Raw genomic sequence first — 18,828 nt, 5'->3', positions numbered from 1 at the left:
GGATGGAGAGATTTCCTCTCACATATTTTGGACACCTTATCAGGAGGGACCAGTCCCTGCGGAAGGACATCGTGCTTAGCAAAGAACAGGTTCAACAAAAAAGAGGAAGACCCTCAATGAAATGGATCCACACAGTAGCTGCAACAATGGGCTCAAACACAGCAACAATTTTGAGGATGGTGCAGGACCAGGCAGTGTTTCATTCCGTTGTTCATTCGGTTGCTTTGAGTTGGAAGCTACGGGGTGGCACATAACAACAGTAAATAAGTTTACAAACACTTATTCAATGATCATATTTGCGAAAATATGTAGGAATATTTTGCGTTGAACTGTTAACTTTTTATTTTAAGGAAAGCATTTGTTGTGGTGTATTTTTGCATTCTACACGATACCTTAAACCAAAAGCAAACCCTTTGCCGTCGAGTGATTCCGGCACATAAGGACCCTATGAAACACTACATGTGTAGATTTATTACTATGATAATGTATTATTCTTATGATTCTGGAAGGTAAAGATAGTATTTTCACTTTTTCTGATAACAAAAACAACCGTCTTCTTAGGTGGTTACTAGGCAACGCTCGCTAGATCAAACCACCATGGAGGGTGAGGGGGGATTTGTTTTCCCAGATTGTAGAAGGACTATTGCCCCGAAGGAAACGTGCTCCCGCTTCGGCGTGCGGCCATCTTTGATTAGGGCACACCTGTTTACAGCTTTAGAAATGAAATTGGGCTAAATCGTGGTTGCTAGGCAACGTATTTTACTGTCGCCATCTTTGAAAGGGGTATTGTATTGGCCGCCGTAAAATGAAAAAGGTACACGGAATGTGGTTGCTAGGCAACGCATTGCCACCGTCGCCATCTTTGAGCCGGGAACAGCTGTTTACTAATTTAGAATAAAAATCATTATAGCCTACATGACGGTTGCTACTCAACGCCTTGGGACTGTCTTTCCTTCGAACTGGGCTCTCCGTTTTCTTTGCTAAATAAATAGAGTCAGACCACTTCAGGGAGAGATTACGAAACTTTGCGAGCGCAATTAGCGGCCTTCTTTGTTAGGGGCATCATGACTTCCGGCTGGGGCGGAAAGGAACTTAACGGGGTTTGGGGGAGGTGGTGGAATAGTGGTTGAGGATCTGCTTGAGTTGGATGAGGAAGGCCGAGATTTAGTCCTTTTCCTACTAGCTCTCCATCTTGCCTTCTGGCGGCTTGGAACGGCCGGCCGACTTAATGTGACTACCGACAGGCTCCACGGCGTGCCCTGACCGTTCCCTCGCAGAGGACTGGGGGGGTTCCAAATGGGGGAGGAGGGGACGGGAGGCACCGTGCATCTATTATGCCTCGCGTCCTCTAGCGGGGTCCCCCTGTTCTGCAGGAGCAGCCGCGGCGGCGTCCCCACCCGCCAGCAGGTGGGGCCCTGACCGCCGGATTGTCCGATGTGGAAGGGGGTTTAGTTGCTTGGACTCTGGTCCCGCAGAGAGTAGGAACTGGGGAAGTCAGTGTTAAGAAGGGGGGGGGGGTGCAATGAACCAATAATTCTTATTCTTCTAAGAGGAAGGGACAGAGGATTCAGAAACAGGAGGGGACGGGGGGAAGGGACAAAGGATTCAGAAACAGGAGGGGACAGGGGGCCTAGACTGGTGGAATTCTGAGGATGAGGGATCTGAAAGCTCCTGTGTAACACCCCAACTTCTCTCTCCTCAGCTCCCGTTCTCTGTCATCGGCTCCCTCAATGGAGTCCACATGTTCGGACAGAATCTGGAGGTGCAGCTGAGCTCTGCAAGGACTGAGGACACGACCGTGGTGTGGAAAAGCTTCCATGACAGGTCCCCAGCAGGAGCTTGGGGCAGGGGACAGGGCTCGGGGTGACAAACCCTCTTGAAGATGACACCTGAGGGCATTCAGGCTTCCTAAGACCAGCTGTTTTATTTGGCAGTGGAGTTTTTAGCAAGCTGATGACCCCTTCTGAACCCTGATTTCTTCCTCTGTGAGAGGCAGGGTGGGTTGGGGGAGGATGAAGCTAGCATTGCTGAATCAACTCCACCATATTCATCGCCCAGTGTCCCAGATCAGTACTGATTCTTCTTCCCACCTTCCTTTTTCACAGCATCACCCTCATTGTTCTGTCATCTGAGGAGAGCAGCTCAGAACTGCAGTTGGAGAGACTACTCGAGATGGTGTTTGGGGCTATGGTGAGTCTCTCCAGCCCTTTTTCCCCCAAACCCAGGAATCTGAGCTCACTCACAGCATCCTGCTCCTCCAGGACCCAGGAATCTGGGCCCCCAGTTTTCCTCAGACCCAGGAGTTCGTGCCCCCAGATCCTCCTCCCTCAGATCTAGAAGTCCCAGCCCCCTCCTCCCTCAGGCCCAGTAGTCCAGGCCCCTAGTCCCTTCTTTCTCAGAAACAGTTATGCAGAGCCCCTACCCTCCTATATCGTCCTTCTAGGTTCTTCTTGTGGGACTTGAAGAACTGACCGACATCCGCAACATAGAGAGACTAAAGAAGGAGTTGAGGGTAAGACTGCAAGATACGAGTAAGAGGGGAAGTTAGTACACCTGGGCACTGCCATCCAGGAACTGTAGTTCCCAGCAGCCCCTGGGGCAGCCTGACCCCATGGGGTCTTGGGGCTCCCTGGTTATCTAGCCCAGTAGGGCTAGTTTTCTCAAGAGAGAGAGGCAGCAGATCTGAGGCCCACTGGGGTCCCAGGTGCCTGCCTTCTCTCTCTGCTAGGCCAGTTACCGCATCATTGACAGCTTCCTGGGGGACTCTGAGCTCATTGGGGACCTGACCCAGTGTGTGGACTGCGTGGTCTCTCCAGAGGGGTCCCTCCTGCAGGTATTGGGGATGCCCTGGGATCTCTTAAACCCATCCTTACAGCCCCTTCGTCAGTTCTCATCTTTCCTCTGGGCCACTGCCCAGACTCTTCTCATTCTCTCAGCTTCTAGTCTGTTTCCTCCAGTTTGACCCCACTTGTCCCCAGGGGGGTCTTTCTACACCCAGAGCTAACCCTGTCTCTCCCCTGCTCACAGCCTGTCAGTAGCTTCAACATCCCAGAACAAGGTTCCAGTCCCTCAGCCTGGAGTTTGAGGACCTGTGGAATCATGCTGGTCAACTCCTCACCCTAAACCAAAACCCCATGCTGTGGAGTCAATTTTGCCTCAAAGGGACCCTATATATAGGACAGGGTAGAACAACCCCATAGGGTTTCCAAGGCTGTAATCTTTAGGGAAGCAGACTGCCAAATCTTTCTCCTGCTAAGCAGCTGGTGGGCTCAAACCACAGACTTTTCTATTAGCAGCTGAGTGCTTAACCACTGCACCATCAGGCCTTCTGCTCACCCTTACCTCTGATAAACCCGCAACCCACCCTCACCCAGTTACCCCTCAGTTTCCCCAAATCTCAACCATCTCCCAGCTTCTGAGCCTTTGCACATGCTGCCCCTTCTGCCTGCTGAATGTCTATCTACCCTTAAGTCCTGCTCCGGTTGATTTGCCCGGCATGGCCACCTCCCTGCAGTGTGACTTGCCACACGTGACCTCTCTGCGTTGATAGTTCTGACTTGGCAAGTAGCAGTACTCACAAAGCTGCTGCTGCTATAATTGTTAGCCTCGTGTGCAGGTAACGCTGGGTCGCAGGCTTCTGTTTAACAGCACAGTGTGAGTGGGGATTGTACATGTATGTGACATGTGATGGAATTCAGGCCCAGAGAGGGTGACACCCATGGCCAGGGCCCCTTAGCCTCAGCAGGTTCGGAACCGTATGGTGGGTGTCTTCCCACGGCTCACCCACCCGGCTGACTCCCAGCCTGCCTCCCTTCCTTCCGCAGGAAGCCCTCTCCGGGTTCGCCGAGGCCACCAGCACAGCCTTCGTCAGCCTGGTGGTGTCGGGCCGGGTGGTGGCAGCCACAGAGGGCTGGTGGAGGCTGGGGATGCCCGAGGCCGTGTTGCTCCCCTGGCTGCTGGGATCTCTGCCGCCGCAGACCGCTCGTGACTACCCGGTGTACCTGCCCCACGGGAGCCCCACGGTGAGTGCCCAGACAGGGCAGGGGCAGGGTGGTTAGGTGAGTTCTGGACAAGTCAAAGAATGATCGAACCTAGAGGACGTGGTCGGTAGGACCTGGGGCCTGGATGAACCGGCGTCTTGGTGGCTCGGGCCGGGTGCAAGGCGGAGCTCTGGCCAGCTCCAGCCTGTCCCATGCTTCAGGTCCCGCACAGGCTCCTGACCCTGACGCTGCTGCCGGGCCTGGAGCTGTGTCTGCTCTGCGGGCCGCGACCGCCCCTCAGCCAGCTGGATCCACAGGTGAAATCCACCCCACGTCCCGCTGTTTTCCTTTTCACCACCCACCCAGATGTGGGCCTTTCTCTCACCAAGTGGCCTCGGGTCCCCTTCTGCCAGCCCCTTTTCTTTGCCACACTTACTTCCCTTAGCCCCGCCCCTTCTCGTACCTTCTCCAATCACCTTTCTCCCGACGCAGTGTTTTCCCCTACCACGCCCCTCTTGGCTTTGACTCCACCCCTTCCCAGCCTTGTGCTTGGTGGGCCCGCCCCTTCGACTTGACCACGCCCCCTCATTGGCGCTTAGCTTCCCACCTTACCCACGGCCCCACCCCTCTGGCTGACCACGCCCCCGACCACGCTCCCTGCAGGTCCTGGAGCGTTGGTGGCAGCCGCTGCTTGAGCCGCTTAGGGCCTGCGTGCCACTGGGACACCGTGCGCTGCCTGCAGGCTTCTCCCTGCACACGGACATCCTCGGGTAGGGCCCTGACAGAGCGGGGTGTTGGGCTGGGAGTCCTCATTCCTCATCTGTGGCCATAACACCTTTTTTCCTACAGGCTGCTGCTTCTCCACCTGGAACTGAGACGTTGCCTGTTCACGGTGGAGCTCTCAGGGGACAAAGGTGACTGAGGACAAGGCTTGGAAGGGGGTATCCTGGGCAGGGTCTCATGGTCACCCTATCTCTTTCCCCCTCCAGAGCCTCCCCTGGATCAACGGCGGCGCCTCCTCCGCTCCTTCTACACCCTGGTCACTTCTATGCACTTCCCACCAGGTCAGCTGTGGGCAGTGTCCAATCTCACAGGCAGGAGCCCTGAGCCCCAGGTCGCATAGTGGGGCAGTGAGGGCTGGGTTAGAGAATCTGGTTGGAGAAACCAGTACGTACTGGGAGTAGCATTCCTGGAGTCCTCAGTGTTGACTGAGCCTGCAGGTTTCAAAACCTGCTGGATAACCCTAACAGTTACCAGTGAAGCCTCATCTGCTAGTCACTGACCCAAGTGCTCTCGTAGGTAATGACTCATTTTCTCCCCACATTCCAGATGAAGAAACTGAGGCTCGGCTAGTAAGGAGCAGAACCACGATTCAAATAAAGGTGGTCTGGCTCCCAAGACTGCATTAAACCACTCCACTCTATGGCTTAAAGCACAAGCTTTGCCTATGGTTTTCAGGGGGAGAGTGACATGGAGCCCAAGTTAGGAAGAGTTGTAGAATCCCTGAGACCTCAGTTCTTCTTGTTAATCTCATGGTAACTGGGCCCAGGAAGACAAGCAAGGACCTAAATGATGCTATAACCCCAGGGAAGACACCGATGAATAGGGCAAAATGGTAAAAGAGGTCCACCTCGGAGGGCAGACAGCTGCTTCTTACTAGCTGTGTGACTCTACCTCTCCCCACCTGTTTTCTATCTGTCAAGTGGGGCGGGTCCTCAGCAGGGTACAACCTCATGTCACAGCACAGTGCCTAGCACTCAGTAAGCATCACGCACACATTTGCTGTTTTCATGACTAAGCAGATTGCTTGGGGCTGCACAGAGGACCCCCGGGAAACGGTGGGACTGAGGCTGGGTGACTTAAGCTGCTCCAGACCTCAGAGGTGGAGACTTAGGCCCAGGGCAGGCGTGGCTTTCTCAGGTTGACATCCTGGTTGTCCAGGCCCTGCTGGTCACTTCCACCCTCCCTGTCCTTCCCCAGAGCCAGGGCCGCCGGAGGAGAAGGCAGAGGACTTAGTCCAGCGGACCCAGCTACCTCGAGCCTGCTACCTGGTGTCGGGGCCTGAGGAGCCAGACACAGGGTGGCGGCTGGTAGCCCTGCAATCAGGGCCATGGCGGCTGCTGTTATTGCTGTCCCCTCAGAGTCCCATTCACGGGCTGCGGAGCCTGGCCACCCACACTCTGCACGCCCTCTCCCCGCTCTTTGGACCCTAGGCATGGGTGAGGGAAGGAGACACTGGCCACTAGCGTCTCTGTTTATTCGCTCACAATAATACACAGCCCCTGGGTGGGGAGGGGGCGGAAGGGGCTACAACAAGGTGGGGTGGGGTGGGGTGGGAGGGGAGGAGGCGCCCACTCCCCAGCCCCTCTCCCCTCTGTGCTTGCGGGGGGGGGAAGGGAGGGAGGGGGCTCCCCCTTACCCCCCAGAATGTAAACAGCAGCAGATGAACAAAAATAAAAATACAAAAGGCCGGAGGAAGGTCCCAGGCATCCACCCTCCCCTGGGGTCTTCCCTGTCACCAGTGGAGGTCCCCTCACTGCCCTACCCACCAAAGCGGCCTCAGTCCTAGGGGCTGCCAGGTGCCAGCCCCATCCCCAGGGGCAGACTCCAGGGCTCAGAACTGCAGGGCCAACAGCTCACAGAGGTGACGGGAGACAGGCTCCTTGCTGGTGCGCAGGGTCAGCCGATACATCTGGGTTGGGGCATGGGGAGGAGGCGGGATGGGCAGGCCAGTTAGAGGGGGTAGAGAGCCCAGGGGCAGGGTGAGCAGGGATACAGACAAGAGAAAAAGGAGATAGAGGAGGAAGGAAAGGAGGACAAACGGGTTAAAAGGTGACATGGGACAAGAGGAAGGAATAAAATAGAAGATAGGAAGGAGATGAATGACAGAAGACAGAAGAAACAAAGAAGAGGAAGAGCCAAGGTGGAGATAGAAGGGGGACAGCAGATGGAGGAAAAGACGTAGAGGGTGGACAAGAAGGGGGTCAGAGGGCAAACAGGCAGGCAGGCTGAGTGGGCAGGCCACAGAACGTACACAAGACTGGGAGGATGATGCTGAGTCTCAGACTACTTCCTGGAGCCCAGGACACCACTCACCTGAGCCTGGGCGTTGGGCTCCAGCCGGAGCAGACAGCCCACCTGCAGGGCTTTTGTCTGGATGATGCCAGCCCCTACGAAGTTCTCAGGGTTGGGGTCTACGTTGTCCAGGAGGGCCGAGCCAAACCCCAGGAGCTGGAGAGGGGTGGGGACCCATCAGAACCAGATCTCGGATAAACTCCCAGACACTTGTGCCAGTTTCCGAAAGCCCTCAGGGGTGGGAATTGGCCCGGTTTTACAGAAGAGAAAACATAGGCTCCGAGAAGTTAGCCACTGTGCCCCAGAAATCCCCCAGTTTGGGAGAGGTAAGGCTGAGATGTCAGGCCTGGGCCACTTCTCACCTTGGCCTTAGTAACCTCAGCGTCCATAGGGTGGTTGGCTTTGAAGATTTTCTGCGCCTCCTGCTGGGGGCTGCAGGTGGGAACGGTTCAAGTTAATGTCCTGGAGCTCCAGGCCACGCCCGCCCCGGGAGAGCCAGCGTGGGCTCCACCCGCCGCTCTCACAGGCTCAGCTGTTTCCAGCGTTGGAAGAAATCCTGGGCCGCCATCTCTGTCGGCTGGAAGAACTTGTTGATGGTAACCGGGAGCTTCAGGGTGAGAGACTGGGGGACACCACCGTACCTGGGGAGTAGACACGGGCGAAGACTCCGTCAGGCCACGCCCCTCACAAGGAAGTCCCGCCCTCTCGGAAATGCCCTACCTCACTCACCGGAAGCGCACAGACAGCAGTGGGGGCGTCAGGAAGTCCCCCAGACACTCGATGTTGAGCACCTGCTGCACCTGCGCCCCGCCGTCCACCTGAGCTGCCACACGCTTGGTCTGCACGGCCAGCTGTGCGCGCCAGTGGTCAAGGAAGCCAGAAACAGCGGGGTGGACCTCTAGGAGGTCTTGACATCGGAACTCCTGATGGTTCCCTCAAATGTCCTCGCAGGCCTTTAAGCAGCTGGGCGCAGAGCCTCATCCTCTGAGTCCCAAAGCCCCTCCTATGTGAAACCTCTGACCCTGCCCCAGATGCCTCTTCTGGCCTTCCACTATAGTCTCAGCTCCCTCCACTGCTGCACAGGTCATGTTGTACAGGGCCGGAATAACACTGACTCTAGAAGTTGGTTTGGATGTGAATCCCAGCTCTTATAATCACCCAGCCTGTCTTAACCTCATCTGTAAAATGGACACAGTAATACCATCAATATTGTCCTTGGGATTCAATGACAATAATCCATGTAAAATTGTTCGTGTGCTTGACACATGGTAAGTATACAAAGGTGGTATTATTACCATCTGTGTTCGTATCTGCCTCCCTCAACAACAGCAAGGGCTGGGTCTTGCACCTCTCTTCTCCCAACCCCCGCACAGAGCTAAGCCTACAGGAGACCCCTGGAAATGTCAAATGAATGAAAGAGTAAACAGCTGAAAACATCCTCAAAGTTTCAGCAGCTAGTCCTCTGGTTTCATGGCTACGGACACAGAGGCCCAGAGGAGGGGGAGAGAGACATGACACCTTTCAGGGTTTCCAACCACTCTGAGGAGGAGGAGTTGGATTCACACTTTTCAGATGGGCTAGGAAGGCTCAGAGAGGCAAAGTGACTCAGCCCAGGTCACACAGGAGAAGGCACCAGTCAGCAGCTAGATGCCAGGCCTGGCTCCCAAGTGCAGTAGACAGTGAAATCATGGGCATGGAGCCTGATGGAGGGGAAAGACATCAGGAGGGAGCTGGGCTCCAGGCAGGGGAACCCAGTTTACAGAGGTAAGCTGAGGCCTAGAGCAGCTGGGGTGCAGGAGGTAGGGCTTCCTGGACACCTATTATATAACTTCATTGTCAGCCTTTCCTGACAGCCCCACGGGATGCAGGAGAAGCTGACCCATGTCTCACAGAGGAAGACACTAAATCTCAGAGAAGTTAACCATTAGCTCTCTGAGTAAGATGGGCTTCCCAGTGCCAAGGGAGGCCAACCTGGAAGGGAAGAGCTGGGGCTAGAGGGCGGGGTCAGGCCTGGAAGGATATGAGTGTGGAGGTCTCCAGGGTGGACGACGGAAGGTGTGAAGTTCTGAAACTGTACCGACGTCTTGTTGCCATAGAAAAGATACATCCGGCCTGCGAAGAGTGGAGGGGCAGGGCTCAACCAGGCATCCTCTGACCACCCTCCCCACCCACCACCCCCAGCTCCACAGCCCCCCAGACACACCTAGGTTCTGCCGGAACTCAGACTTAACTCCGATCTGCAGCAACTGGTTCTCAAACAGGACCCCGTTGTTCTTGCACACGAACCTGGGCGGAGGCGGTGGTGGACTCAGGATGACAGGGGCACCTGTCTGGGGCCTGGCTTGTGCCCTCCTCACTGGTCTCTAACCCTCCCATCTCTGCCAGGACTCACTTATTCAGCAGCTCATCAGCCTCAGGGATGGGGGGGCCAATGTCCTCAAGACCTGAACTGGAAGCAGGGAAAAGAGCGAGATGGAAGGGACTCGGGGGGCTGGAGCCCAGAGAGACAGGGAACTTGGAAGATCCTCCCTGGGGGGAGGTCAAACCCCTGCCCTGCCCAGTAGAGAAACCAGTTGCCATCAAATCAACTCCAACTCATGGCGACCTCGGCATCTACATGCCTAGATACCCAGAGGACCTAAGAGAACCCCCAAATCAGACTGGCAACTGCCTCTAATGGCAACGGGACCCCAGCAGGAGCCACCTCCCCCCATCAGGGGACCCCAGGTTTCCCTCTCCTCCAAGTCCTTGCCTCTGAGGCTCATCAGGAAATCCCCTGACAAGACCCAGGCCTCTAACCCTCCCTGGAGGACACAACAATCTGCCCCCACCCCCTGAGGCCGGCCACCCCTTACTCAACAGCTGGGGCTGGGTCGGCCAGCAGAGCCACCGGGCTCTCGGGGGCAGGCGGCTCCAGCTCGCTGGGCCGTCCAATCCCAGAGCAGACAAGAGAAGATAGGCGTGGCAGGCAGCCAATCCCAGAGAGGCAGCAAGAGGGCCAAAGAGAGAAGAGGGAGAGGGGGAGAGAGAGAGAGAGAGAGGCAGGAAGGTGGGAGGGAGAGAAGGAAGAGCAGGCTCAGAACTGTGACAGGACAGGACACCAAGGGGAGGCCAGAGTCAGGAGAGGCCAAAGGGGCCAGGAGGGCAGCGGGGGAGGAGCAGCCAGGGCTGACAGAGGCTTCAGGGACAATAAGTGGAGAGACGGGGTAGGGTTCAGGGCAAAAGGGGGCAGAAGTGGAAAGGGGACAGCCCTAGTATCCCCCTGGAGACAGGCTCAGCGGTACCTGAGAAAGGCCTCCTCAGGTGTGGGTCCCAGGCTGGGTGGGGCAACTGGGCCATCTGAGAAGACGTCCACAAGAAGGTTGCCTGCGCCAGCGGGAGCAGGGGGTGCTGCTGGGGGAGGGGCTGCCCGCAGCCCTAGGAGGTCAGCAGACGGTGAGGGCGTTGACTGCAGAGGAGGTGCAGGGAGGTCAGACACCATGACACCCGGCCAGACTCAGCCAGACCGACTGTGGGGTTCACAACCACAGAACTCACCACTGTGCTGGGGGTGGGCTCCACGCCCCCATTGATGTCATTGCTGCTGGGGTCCCTGCGGCCATCATCCAGGGCACTGCCCGCCCCTGGCCCCTTCTTGCGTTTCAGCTTGGCCAGGATGGAGGATTCGCGCTCAGGAAAGGGTGGCATCTCCTCTAGCACCGTGGCCTGTGGGTCAGCAGGGTCAGGGCAGGCGGAGGCCTGGGGCCCGGGCCCAGGGGGCAGGGTCGGTTAGGACAGGTTCAGTGACAGGGGTGGAGGGACGGGCTCTTACCAGGACATCGGTGCTGGCCACGGAGCTGAGAGTGAGGTACTCGACGGCACGCTGCTGCAGCTCCACGTCGGCGTTGCGCAGCTGGGAGCCTGCCCGCAGCACACCCTGGATGGTGGCCTTGGTCTCAGGGAAGAGGTTGATGAACTTGATGTAGGTGGACAGCAGCAGGGCCCGGGTGGCCACGCTGCACAGGTGGAACTTGGAATGCAGCAGGGAGAACTGCACCGGGGGGCTGCAGGGGTGGTGGGGAGGAGCAGAGGTCAGGGGGCAGGGCACCAGCCCCCCAAGACCCCCATGGGGGAGCCGCCTCCCTCAGCTTCCCCACTGGGAATGGAGATAGATAGCCCTTCCCAGGGTCCCTGGGGGAGGGTCCAAGCTCCTGCCCTGCCCAGTAGAAAAACCAGCTGCCATCATGTCCACTTTGACTCGTGGGGACCCCATGTGTATCAGAGTAGACCCCTGAGATGACATGTGTTCAGCCCACGTGGAGGACCCCTCACCTGGAACGGGGGTCCCCAGCAATCAGGTTCCCGAACTCCCCAAGGATGTAACCACCGACCTTCACCATGTTCTCATGACAGGCTGGGGCCTGGAGCGCCTGGGCGTGGAGGGAGATGGGAGCACAAGGGCCAGAGTGAGAAGACTGACTGCCCGGCTCACCGAGAATGGGCCAGGCACAGCATGAGCACCTGCTCGGTTACCCTGGGAGTCCTCCCAGCACCTCTGGGATGCAGGTGGGTTACAGATGAGGAGGCTGAGGCCCAGACAGGTGGAGGGATCTGCCCCAGCTCATACCGGTAGTCAGATAGGGCAAAGGGAGGCCCCGAGCCCGGCGAGCCTGGGATAACAGGGAGCTGAAAGGACCTGGGATCAGCACCTACACACTGGGCATCTCATGTCCCTGCCCTGTGGACTTCACACGTCCAGCTGCAAAGCTATAGGCTGTGTCCCCTTGTGGTGGCCCGAGAGGCAGAGGCAGCAGGATGGCAGCCCAGACCCCCAGCCCTAGGTGCCCCTGCTCTGCCCGTCGTGGGGGTAGGGCAGGTGCTGACCTCAAAGACGGTCTTGGCAGCATAGCCCTGGACATCGTCGCGGTTGGTGACAATCTGCAGCACACGATACCACACCTCCTCACTCACGTAGTCTCCCGCGATGCGGATGAGGTTGAGGATGGTGTCCACATACCAGCTGTAGTCCACAGCGTACTTCTCAGCCAGGATGGCCACCTTCAGGACCTACGGTGGGTGTGTGCGGGTGTTTGTGTACGTGTATGTCCATGGGGGGTGTCAGGTCTGGGCTTACCACTGTCCCCCATCTAGAGACCCAGAAGTCCAGGCCCCCATCTCCTCCTCCTTCAGACCCAGGAGTCTAGCCCCTCAACCCCCTCCTCCCTCAGACCCAGGGGCCCCAGCTCCTTGACTCTCTCTTCCTTCAGTCCCAGGAGTCCAGTCCCCCACCCCCTCTTCCCTCAGACCCAGGAGTTCAGCCCCTTGACCTCCTCCTCCTTCAGACCCAGGAGTCCAGTGCCCCGGCCCCTCTTCCCTTAGACCCAGGAGTCCAGTCCCCCGGCCCCTCTTCCCTCAGACCCAGGAGTCCCAGCCCCCTCCTCTCTCAGACCCAAGAGTCCAGGCCCCTGGCCCTCTCCTCCCTCAGACTTAGGGTCCAGGTCCCTCAGCCTCTTCCTCCCCGGCCTTCCTGGACTCACAATCTCTTCACGGATGGCGTAGTCAGCCGTCTCCAGGTACCTCAGCATCTCGGACACAATCTGCTTGGCGTTGCTCCGGTCACACATGGCGTAGAGGAGATCAGCTGCACGCTGCCGCACACTGACATCCCGCTCAGTCTAAGGGAGGAGAGCAGGTCTGGTGAGTCCCAGGATCACCTGGGCAGAGGGATTTGAGCACTGGCAGGAGTTCAGTGGGGGCACGTGCAGTCTGCGGGGCAGACCCAGTGGTGCACCTTGAGGGCGTTGATGACAGTGTCGATGTGTGTCTTGACGGCCTCATGGGAGAACTCGGAGCTGGCCAGTGTGCACATGCTCTCCAGTGCCAGGTAGCGCAGGTTAGTCTCCCGGTGTTGCAGGAACTGGCCCAGCTGGTTGCAGGCACGCACGAGGAGGTTGGGCTCACTGCCGGGCGGTGGGAGAGCAAGAAGAAACAGAGATGCGAGGAGGTGGAGACTCAGCCTGCATCCACTCACGTCCCCTCAATCCAGAGTGACTCCTGCCACCCCAAGTCCCGGCCCCGATGGCTCCTCGTGACCCAGACATCTGGGCTATCAAAGCTAAGTGAAAGATGGCCAGCAACTCTGCCTCCCAGGAGGGCCTGCACCAGCCTCATGGGGCAATACCGCACACCCCATCCTCTTCTTACGAAGAAGTTAAGAACCACAGCACACCCACCCCAGGACCTAGGAGTCCAGACTCCCAGCCCCCTCCTCCCTCAGACCCAGGAGTCCAGGTCCCCAGTCCCCTCCTCCCTCAGACCGAGGAGTCCAGGTCCCCAGCTCCCCCCTCAGACCCAGGAGTCCAGGTCCCCAGCTCCCCCCTCAGACCCAGGAGTCCAGGTCCCCAGTTCCCTCCTCCTTCAGACCCAGGAGTCCAGGTCCCCAGCCCCCTCCTCCCTCAGACCCAGGAGTCCCAGCCCCCGGATCCTTCTCCCTCAGACCTAGGAGTTCAGTCCCCCAGCCCACCCCCAGACCCAGGAGTCCAGGTCCCCAGCCCCCTCCTCCCTCAGACCTAGGAGTCCAGGTCCCTAGCCCCCTCCTCCCTCAGACCTAGGAGTCCAGCTCCCCAGCCCCCTCCTCCCACAGACCCAGGAGTCCAGGTCCCCAGCCCCCTCCTCCCTCAGACCCAGGAGTCCAGATCCTTAGCCCCCTCTTCCCTCAGACCTAGGTGTCCCTCCCTCAGGCCCCTCCTCACTGGGACCCGGCATCAGGTTCCCCCTGCTCCAGTGGTTGAGGTGGCACCTGTCATAGTGGATGATGAGGCTGATGGTCTCAAAGAGGATGGCATTCTTGGCATTGGAGTGCTGCACCTTCTTGGACTTGGGTGGCTCCTGGGCCTTGTTGAGCACAGTCTCCAGACACTCCACCAGCCGCCCCTTCACGGCTGCATCCTCTGGAGAGAGGTGAGGGCATGCACAGGGCTGAGCTCTATGTTAGCCCAGCCCCCGCCAGGGGCAGCAGCCTTCCCCCTGCGTGCCCGCCTCTGCCCCACTGGGCTCTTGCAGCAGCAGGCAGGGTCTCTACACTCTGACTACCTTCCCTGGTCCCAGCCCACCAAGTGAGGGGAGAGGTTGACAGAGGCCCTGTCTCAGACCTGGGCACTTAGCCTGCTCTGCATTAACCCTGCTGGACAAGCGGCCCCACCTCTCTGGGCCTCAGTGTCCCCATCTGGGTCCCGATGCTCTCTTAGTTTTCTCATAGAGGAGCTCCAGGAACCCTCCCCAGAGACACCAGGCAGGATCACAGGCCCCAAACCCAAGCTTTCCCAAGGACATATCTGTGTGGTAAGCATCTGATAGGAATACATTTGCCTCTCAGTCCCCCACTCCTACAGGAAACTAGTTGCTGTCCAGTCGACTCTGGCTCATGGCGACCCCGTGTGTGTCAGAGTAGAACTGTGCTGCATAACGTTTTCAGTAGCTGATTTTTTGCAAGTAGATCGCCAGGCCTTTCTTCTGGGGTGCTTCTGGGTGGACTCAAACCTCCAACCTTTGGGTTAGCAGCCGAGCACATTAACTGTTTGCACCACCATGGGACCTGCTTGGTACAGTAGGGGCCCCATAACCATCAGCTCTTTGTGTGATCCTTTTTGCTACAACAGGCAGGCTTCCTGCTCCGTGCTGCTCACCAATTCATGCAACGTACTCAACATGCAAAACTCCTAGTGTGTGTGTGTGTCTGCGTGCATGTCCATCTGTGTGTGTGTGCATGTCCATCTGTGTGTGTGTGTGCATGTCCATCTGTGTGTGTGTGTGCATGTCCATCTCTGTGTGTGTCTGTGCATATCTGTGTCTGTGTGAGTGTATCTGTGCATGCATGTCCATCTCTGTGTGTGTCTGTGCATATCTGTGTCTGTGTGAGTGTATCTGTGCATGCATGTCCATCTGTGTGAGCATATCTGTGCGTGTATCCATGTGCATGTGTGCATGCCTGTCTGTGTGTGTCTGCGTGTGCATGTCCATGTGTGTGTCTGTGCGTGCATGTTTATCTGTGCGTGCCTGTGCGTGCACGTCTCTGTGTGTGTGTCTGCATGCATGTCCATCTGTGTGTGTGTGTGCGTCTGTGGGTGCATGTCTGTGTCTGTGTGTGCGCACGTCTGTGAGCACATGCCTGTGTGCGCATGCCTATCTGTGCGCATGTCTGTGCGTGCGTGTGTATCCGTGTGCATGTGTGCATGCATATCTGTGTGTCTGCATGCATGTCCATCTGTGTGCACGTGTCTGTGCGTGCATGCATGTCTGTGTCTGCATGTTCATGTCTGTGTGTGCATGTCTGTGTGTGTGTCTGTGCGTGCATGTTTATCTGTGTGTGTGTCTGTGCGTGCATGTCTGTGTGTGTGTGTGCCTGCGTGCATGTCCATCTGTGTGTGTGTGCATCTGTGGGTGCATGTCTGTCTCTGTGTGCGTGCATGTCTGTGTCTGTGTGCGCATGTCTGTGAGTGCATGCCTACCTATGTGCGCATGTCTGTGCACACGTCTGTGTGCGCGTCTGTGTGTGCATGCCTATCTGTGTGCGCCTATCTACGTGTGCATGTCTATCTGTGTGCACGCGTCTGTGCATGCATATCTGTGTGCATGTCTGTGTGTGCATGTGTATCAGTGTGCATGTCTGTGCATGCATGTCTGTGCACGTCTGCGCATGCATGTATATCTGTATGCACATCTGTGCATGCATGTGTATCTGTGCACGCGTCTGTGTATGCATGTCTGTGTGGGTGTCTGTGCGTGCATGTGCATCTGTGTGCGCATGTCTGTGCACGCATGTCTATCCGTGTGCGCCTGCACATGCATATATATCTGTATGCACATCTGTGCGTGCATGTGTATCTGTGTGCATTCATGTCTATCTGTGTGAGCACGTCTGTGCATGTGCATATCTACCTGTCTTTCTGTGTCTGTGTGTCCTGGAGCCCCATAACAGAGGTGAGGCATCACCCCAGCCTCAGAGAAATCCTGAGACAGATCCCCAGGCCCTGGCCCTGCCACGGGGTCCGGGTCCCCCCAAGCAGCCAAGATAGCCAGCATTACCTGGTGGGGGGTAGCACTGCAGCAGCCGCAGGAGCTTCACTGAGAGCCAGGGGGCTGGGACAAAGTAGTAGGTGTAGTCCTGGAGGTCGGTGGAGGCCGAGGAGACGATCTGGGGAGGAGAGGAGGGCGAGGAGTGGGCAGAGGCATGGGACAGCACCCCCATGCTGGGGTGGAGCAATCACTGTGTTCCCAGGATGGTGCTGTCAGCACAAAAGGAGCAGCAAATTGAGACTCAGAGAGGGGTGTAAGGCACCCTGGTCACACAGTGAGATGGTGGCTGGGGCCTCCACCCACAGACACGACACCAAAGTTCAGGCTCTCACAAGATCACTTGGGATTGTGGATGGAATCATGTCCCCAAAAAGATCTGTTCAAGTCCTAACGCCAGTATCTGGGGAGGTGATCATGTTTGGAAATAGGTCTTTCAGATGTGATCAGTTAGCATGAGGTCACACTGGAGTAGACTGAGCCCAAATCCTACAGGAACGGTTAGCAGCCCAGCGCTTGAACCACTGTGCCACCAGGGTTCCTTATATGACTGGTGGCCTTGTAAAACAGAAGAGACTCAGAGACAGGGAGACAGAGGAGAGATGCCATGTCATCATCAGCTGTCAGCAGAAACCAGGAAGAGAGGCCTGCAACAGATTCTCCCTTGCAGCCCTCAGAAGGAATGCACACAGCTGACAGCCTGAGTTGGCACTCCTAGCCTCCAGAACTGTGAGACAATACATTTCTGTTCTTAGAAGTCACCCAAAACCAAACAAAACCCACTGCTGTAGAGTTGATTCCGACTTATAGCAATCCTACAGGACAGAGAACTGCCCATAGGGTTTCCAAGGAGCGACTGGTAGATTCGCACTGCCGACCTTTTGGTTAGTAGCTATAGCTCTTAACCACTGTACCACCAGGGCTCCTAAAGTCATCTGGTTTGTCATATTTTATTAAGGCCACTAAAGGGAACTGATATACTTTGTACAGGTCCAGCCATGATTTTTCTAAGAAATGCAGGTGCTGGGTGGGCAGGAAAAGCCCCTGCCAACACCCCTGGGTGTGGCTGCCCCGGGCCCAGCTCCTCCCTCCCTCTCTGAGCCTCCCAAATGCCTGGGTGACCTCCATTAAAGCACCTGCCACACCGACTCAGTGGAGAGCGTGTCCCTGTACCTCCCCCAAAGACTGAGAGCTATTCAGGGGCAGGAGCCGGGCACCCTTTCCAGGTGCTCAGGCCTAACACAAGGTCAGATCCAAGGAACGTTCAGGAAATAGGTGGGGAATTAGTGGAAGATAGTGAGACTTTTTTCCTCATGGCAAACTCCTACTCAACTGTAAAAGTCCCTTCTCCAGGAAGCATTCCCATAATGCCCTGTATTGCCCCCACTGTCACCGTCTGTGTCTGCCCTCCAGCCTGGCACAGGACAGTATTCAGATGTGTGGTGAAGAAATGAAAGAACGGATGATTGAACACATGACCCAGTGTGTTTGTTGCTCTCTTTGCTTGGGAATCCAAGCCTCTTCCGACCTGCCTAGAAAACACCTATACTTACTCCAAGTCTCAATTCAAGAATTACCTCCTCCAGGAAGCTTTCCTGAACTCCCAGGTGGGGTTAACTGCCTCCTTTGGGCTCCTATTTCCATTTGAGTACAAACCACCCCTTGTCTGATTATCTGTGTCTGAGTCAGCCTCCCCACCACACTCTACTCCCTGAACCAGGATGGGGAGCTTCCAGAGGACAGGACTCAGGTCTGACTTATCTCTGTGTCCCCCTAACAGGGCCCGGCACACAGGAGTCCTCAGGAGAGGCTCCCAGGACAGGAGTGAAGGTGGGGGAGGGAAAGAAAGGAGTGAAAGGAAGACATGTGGGAGGGAGAAGGAGTGGGAGAATAAGCAAGAAATGGCAGAGGCTTACAGTCTGCATAAGCCATGGCCTAATCTACCTTGAGACCCAGAAGAACTAGATGGTACCTGGCTGCCACTGCCGACCATTCTGATCAGGGCCACAATAGATGGATCCTGATACAAGGAGAGAAAAATGCAGAACAGAACCTCAAATCCTTAAAATGTCCAGACTTACTGGACTGGTTGAGACTAGAGGATTCCCTGAGATTATCACCCTGAGATACGCATAAATGTTGAACCAAAACTACCCTCTGAGGTCACCTTTTAGCTAAATGACAGATTGGCTCACAAAATAAAGACTCCTCCAGGAAGTCATACCTTTAAAAAATCATCTATATGAGACCAAATGGTCGACACTTACTCTAAAGCAAGGAGGAAAGGGTAAGGGGACAGGGAAGCTAGAGCACTGGAAACAAAACATCCAGAATGGAATTAATGAGAATGTTGACATGTGGTGAAAAATGAAAAATGTAACCAATGTCACTGAACAATTTGTGTAGTGGTAAGTGGTAGGGTCGGGGGGGGCAAGACAGGGCAGAGGGAGGAAGGGAGAGATGTAGAACGGGAGCGGGAGGAAGTCAGGAGACTGGCTCTCGTTTCCTGGTGCTCAGCGTGAGCTGGGCCCTAGCATCTTCCCCACTGTACAGATGCGGCAGCTGAGGCCCAGAGAGGGGAAGCTACTTGCCCAGGGCCACACAGCCAGGATGTGACCAGGCTGGGAGTGAACGTAGGCTGCCAGCCTCAGAGTCTGAGCTCTGGACCACCATACCAGGCTGCCTCTCAAGGAGAGTGGGGGACCACAGAGGCAAAAGGGAA

General features: G+C 56.6%; 2 protein-coding genes across 3 annotated transcripts in view; one reads left to right on the top strand and one right to left on the bottom strand.

The window, feature by feature from the left end:
- The first annotated feature begins 1,055 nt into the window (after window positions 1–1,055).
- Window positions 1,056–6,296, top strand: FUZ (fuzzy planar cell polarity protein). Of its 2 annotated transcripts, none has more exons than XM_049900957.1 (11): window positions 1,056–1,407; window positions 1,703–1,824; window positions 2,106–2,190; window positions 2,444–2,512; window positions 2,729–2,833; window positions 3,825–4,022; window positions 4,202–4,297; window positions 4,644–4,750; window positions 4,830–4,894; window positions 4,970–5,044; window positions 5,961–6,296. In XM_049900957.1, exons 1-11 carry the CDS (start codon window positions 1,297–1,299, stop codon window positions 6,191–6,193), a joined length of 1,266 nt encoding a protein of 421 aa, XP_049756914.1. In that variant the 5' UTR covers window positions 1,056–1,296; the 3' UTR covers window positions 6,194–6,296. The 2 variants fall into 2 exon arrangements, with proteins under 2 accessions (XP_049756914.1, XP_049756915.1); XM_049900958.1 differs by lacking the exon at window positions 1,056–1,407 and adding an exon at window positions 1,438–1,478.
- A 14-nt stretch (window positions 6,297–6,310) lies between these two features.
- AP2A1 (adaptor related protein complex 2 subunit alpha 1) overlaps window positions 6,311–18,828 on the bottom strand; it is a 38,388-nt gene continuing 25,870 nt past the window's right edge. Inside the window, exons 7-23 of the mRNA XM_049900956.1 lie at window positions 16,119–16,227; window positions 13,834–13,984; window positions 12,826–12,994; window positions 12,572–12,709; window positions 11,919–12,101; window positions 11,367–11,464; window positions 10,867–11,098; window positions 10,593–10,760; window positions 10,340–10,503; window positions 9,448–9,504; window positions 9,259–9,341; window positions 9,079–9,167; window positions 7,785–7,909; window positions 7,580–7,696; window positions 7,418–7,487; window positions 7,077–7,211; window positions 6,311–6,672 (exon numbers count right to left, since the gene is read on the bottom strand). Of these exons, the coding sequence (XP_049756913.1) occupies window positions 6,595–6,672; window positions 7,077–7,211; window positions 7,418–7,487; window positions 7,580–7,696; window positions 7,785–7,909; window positions 9,079–9,167; window positions 9,259–9,341; window positions 9,448–9,504; window positions 10,340–10,503; window positions 10,593–10,760; window positions 10,867–11,098; window positions 11,367–11,464; window positions 11,919–12,101; window positions 12,572–12,709; window positions 12,826–12,994; window positions 13,834–13,984; window positions 16,119–16,227 (2,166 nt within the window). The 3' untranslated portion in view covers window positions 6,311–6,594. The remainder of the gene's footprint in view (window positions 6,673–7,076; window positions 7,212–7,417; window positions 7,488–7,579; window positions 7,697–7,784; window positions 7,910–9,078; window positions 9,168–9,258; window positions 9,342–9,447; window positions 9,505–10,339; window positions 10,504–10,592; window positions 10,761–10,866; window positions 11,099–11,366; window positions 11,465–11,918; window positions 12,102–12,571; window positions 12,710–12,825; window positions 12,995–13,833; window positions 13,985–16,118; window positions 16,228–18,828) is intronic.

This window comes from Elephas maximus, chromosome 11, assembly GCF_024166365.1.
Source record: "Elephas maximus indicus isolate mEleMax1 chromosome 11, mEleMax1 primary haplotype, whole genome shotgun sequence".
Taxonomy (NCBI): Eukaryota; Metazoa; Chordata; class Mammalia; order Proboscidea; family Elephantidae; genus Elephas; species Elephas maximus.
Note: the sequence above shows the minus strand (reverse complement) of the source record. Positions and strands in the feature narration are given on the sequence as shown.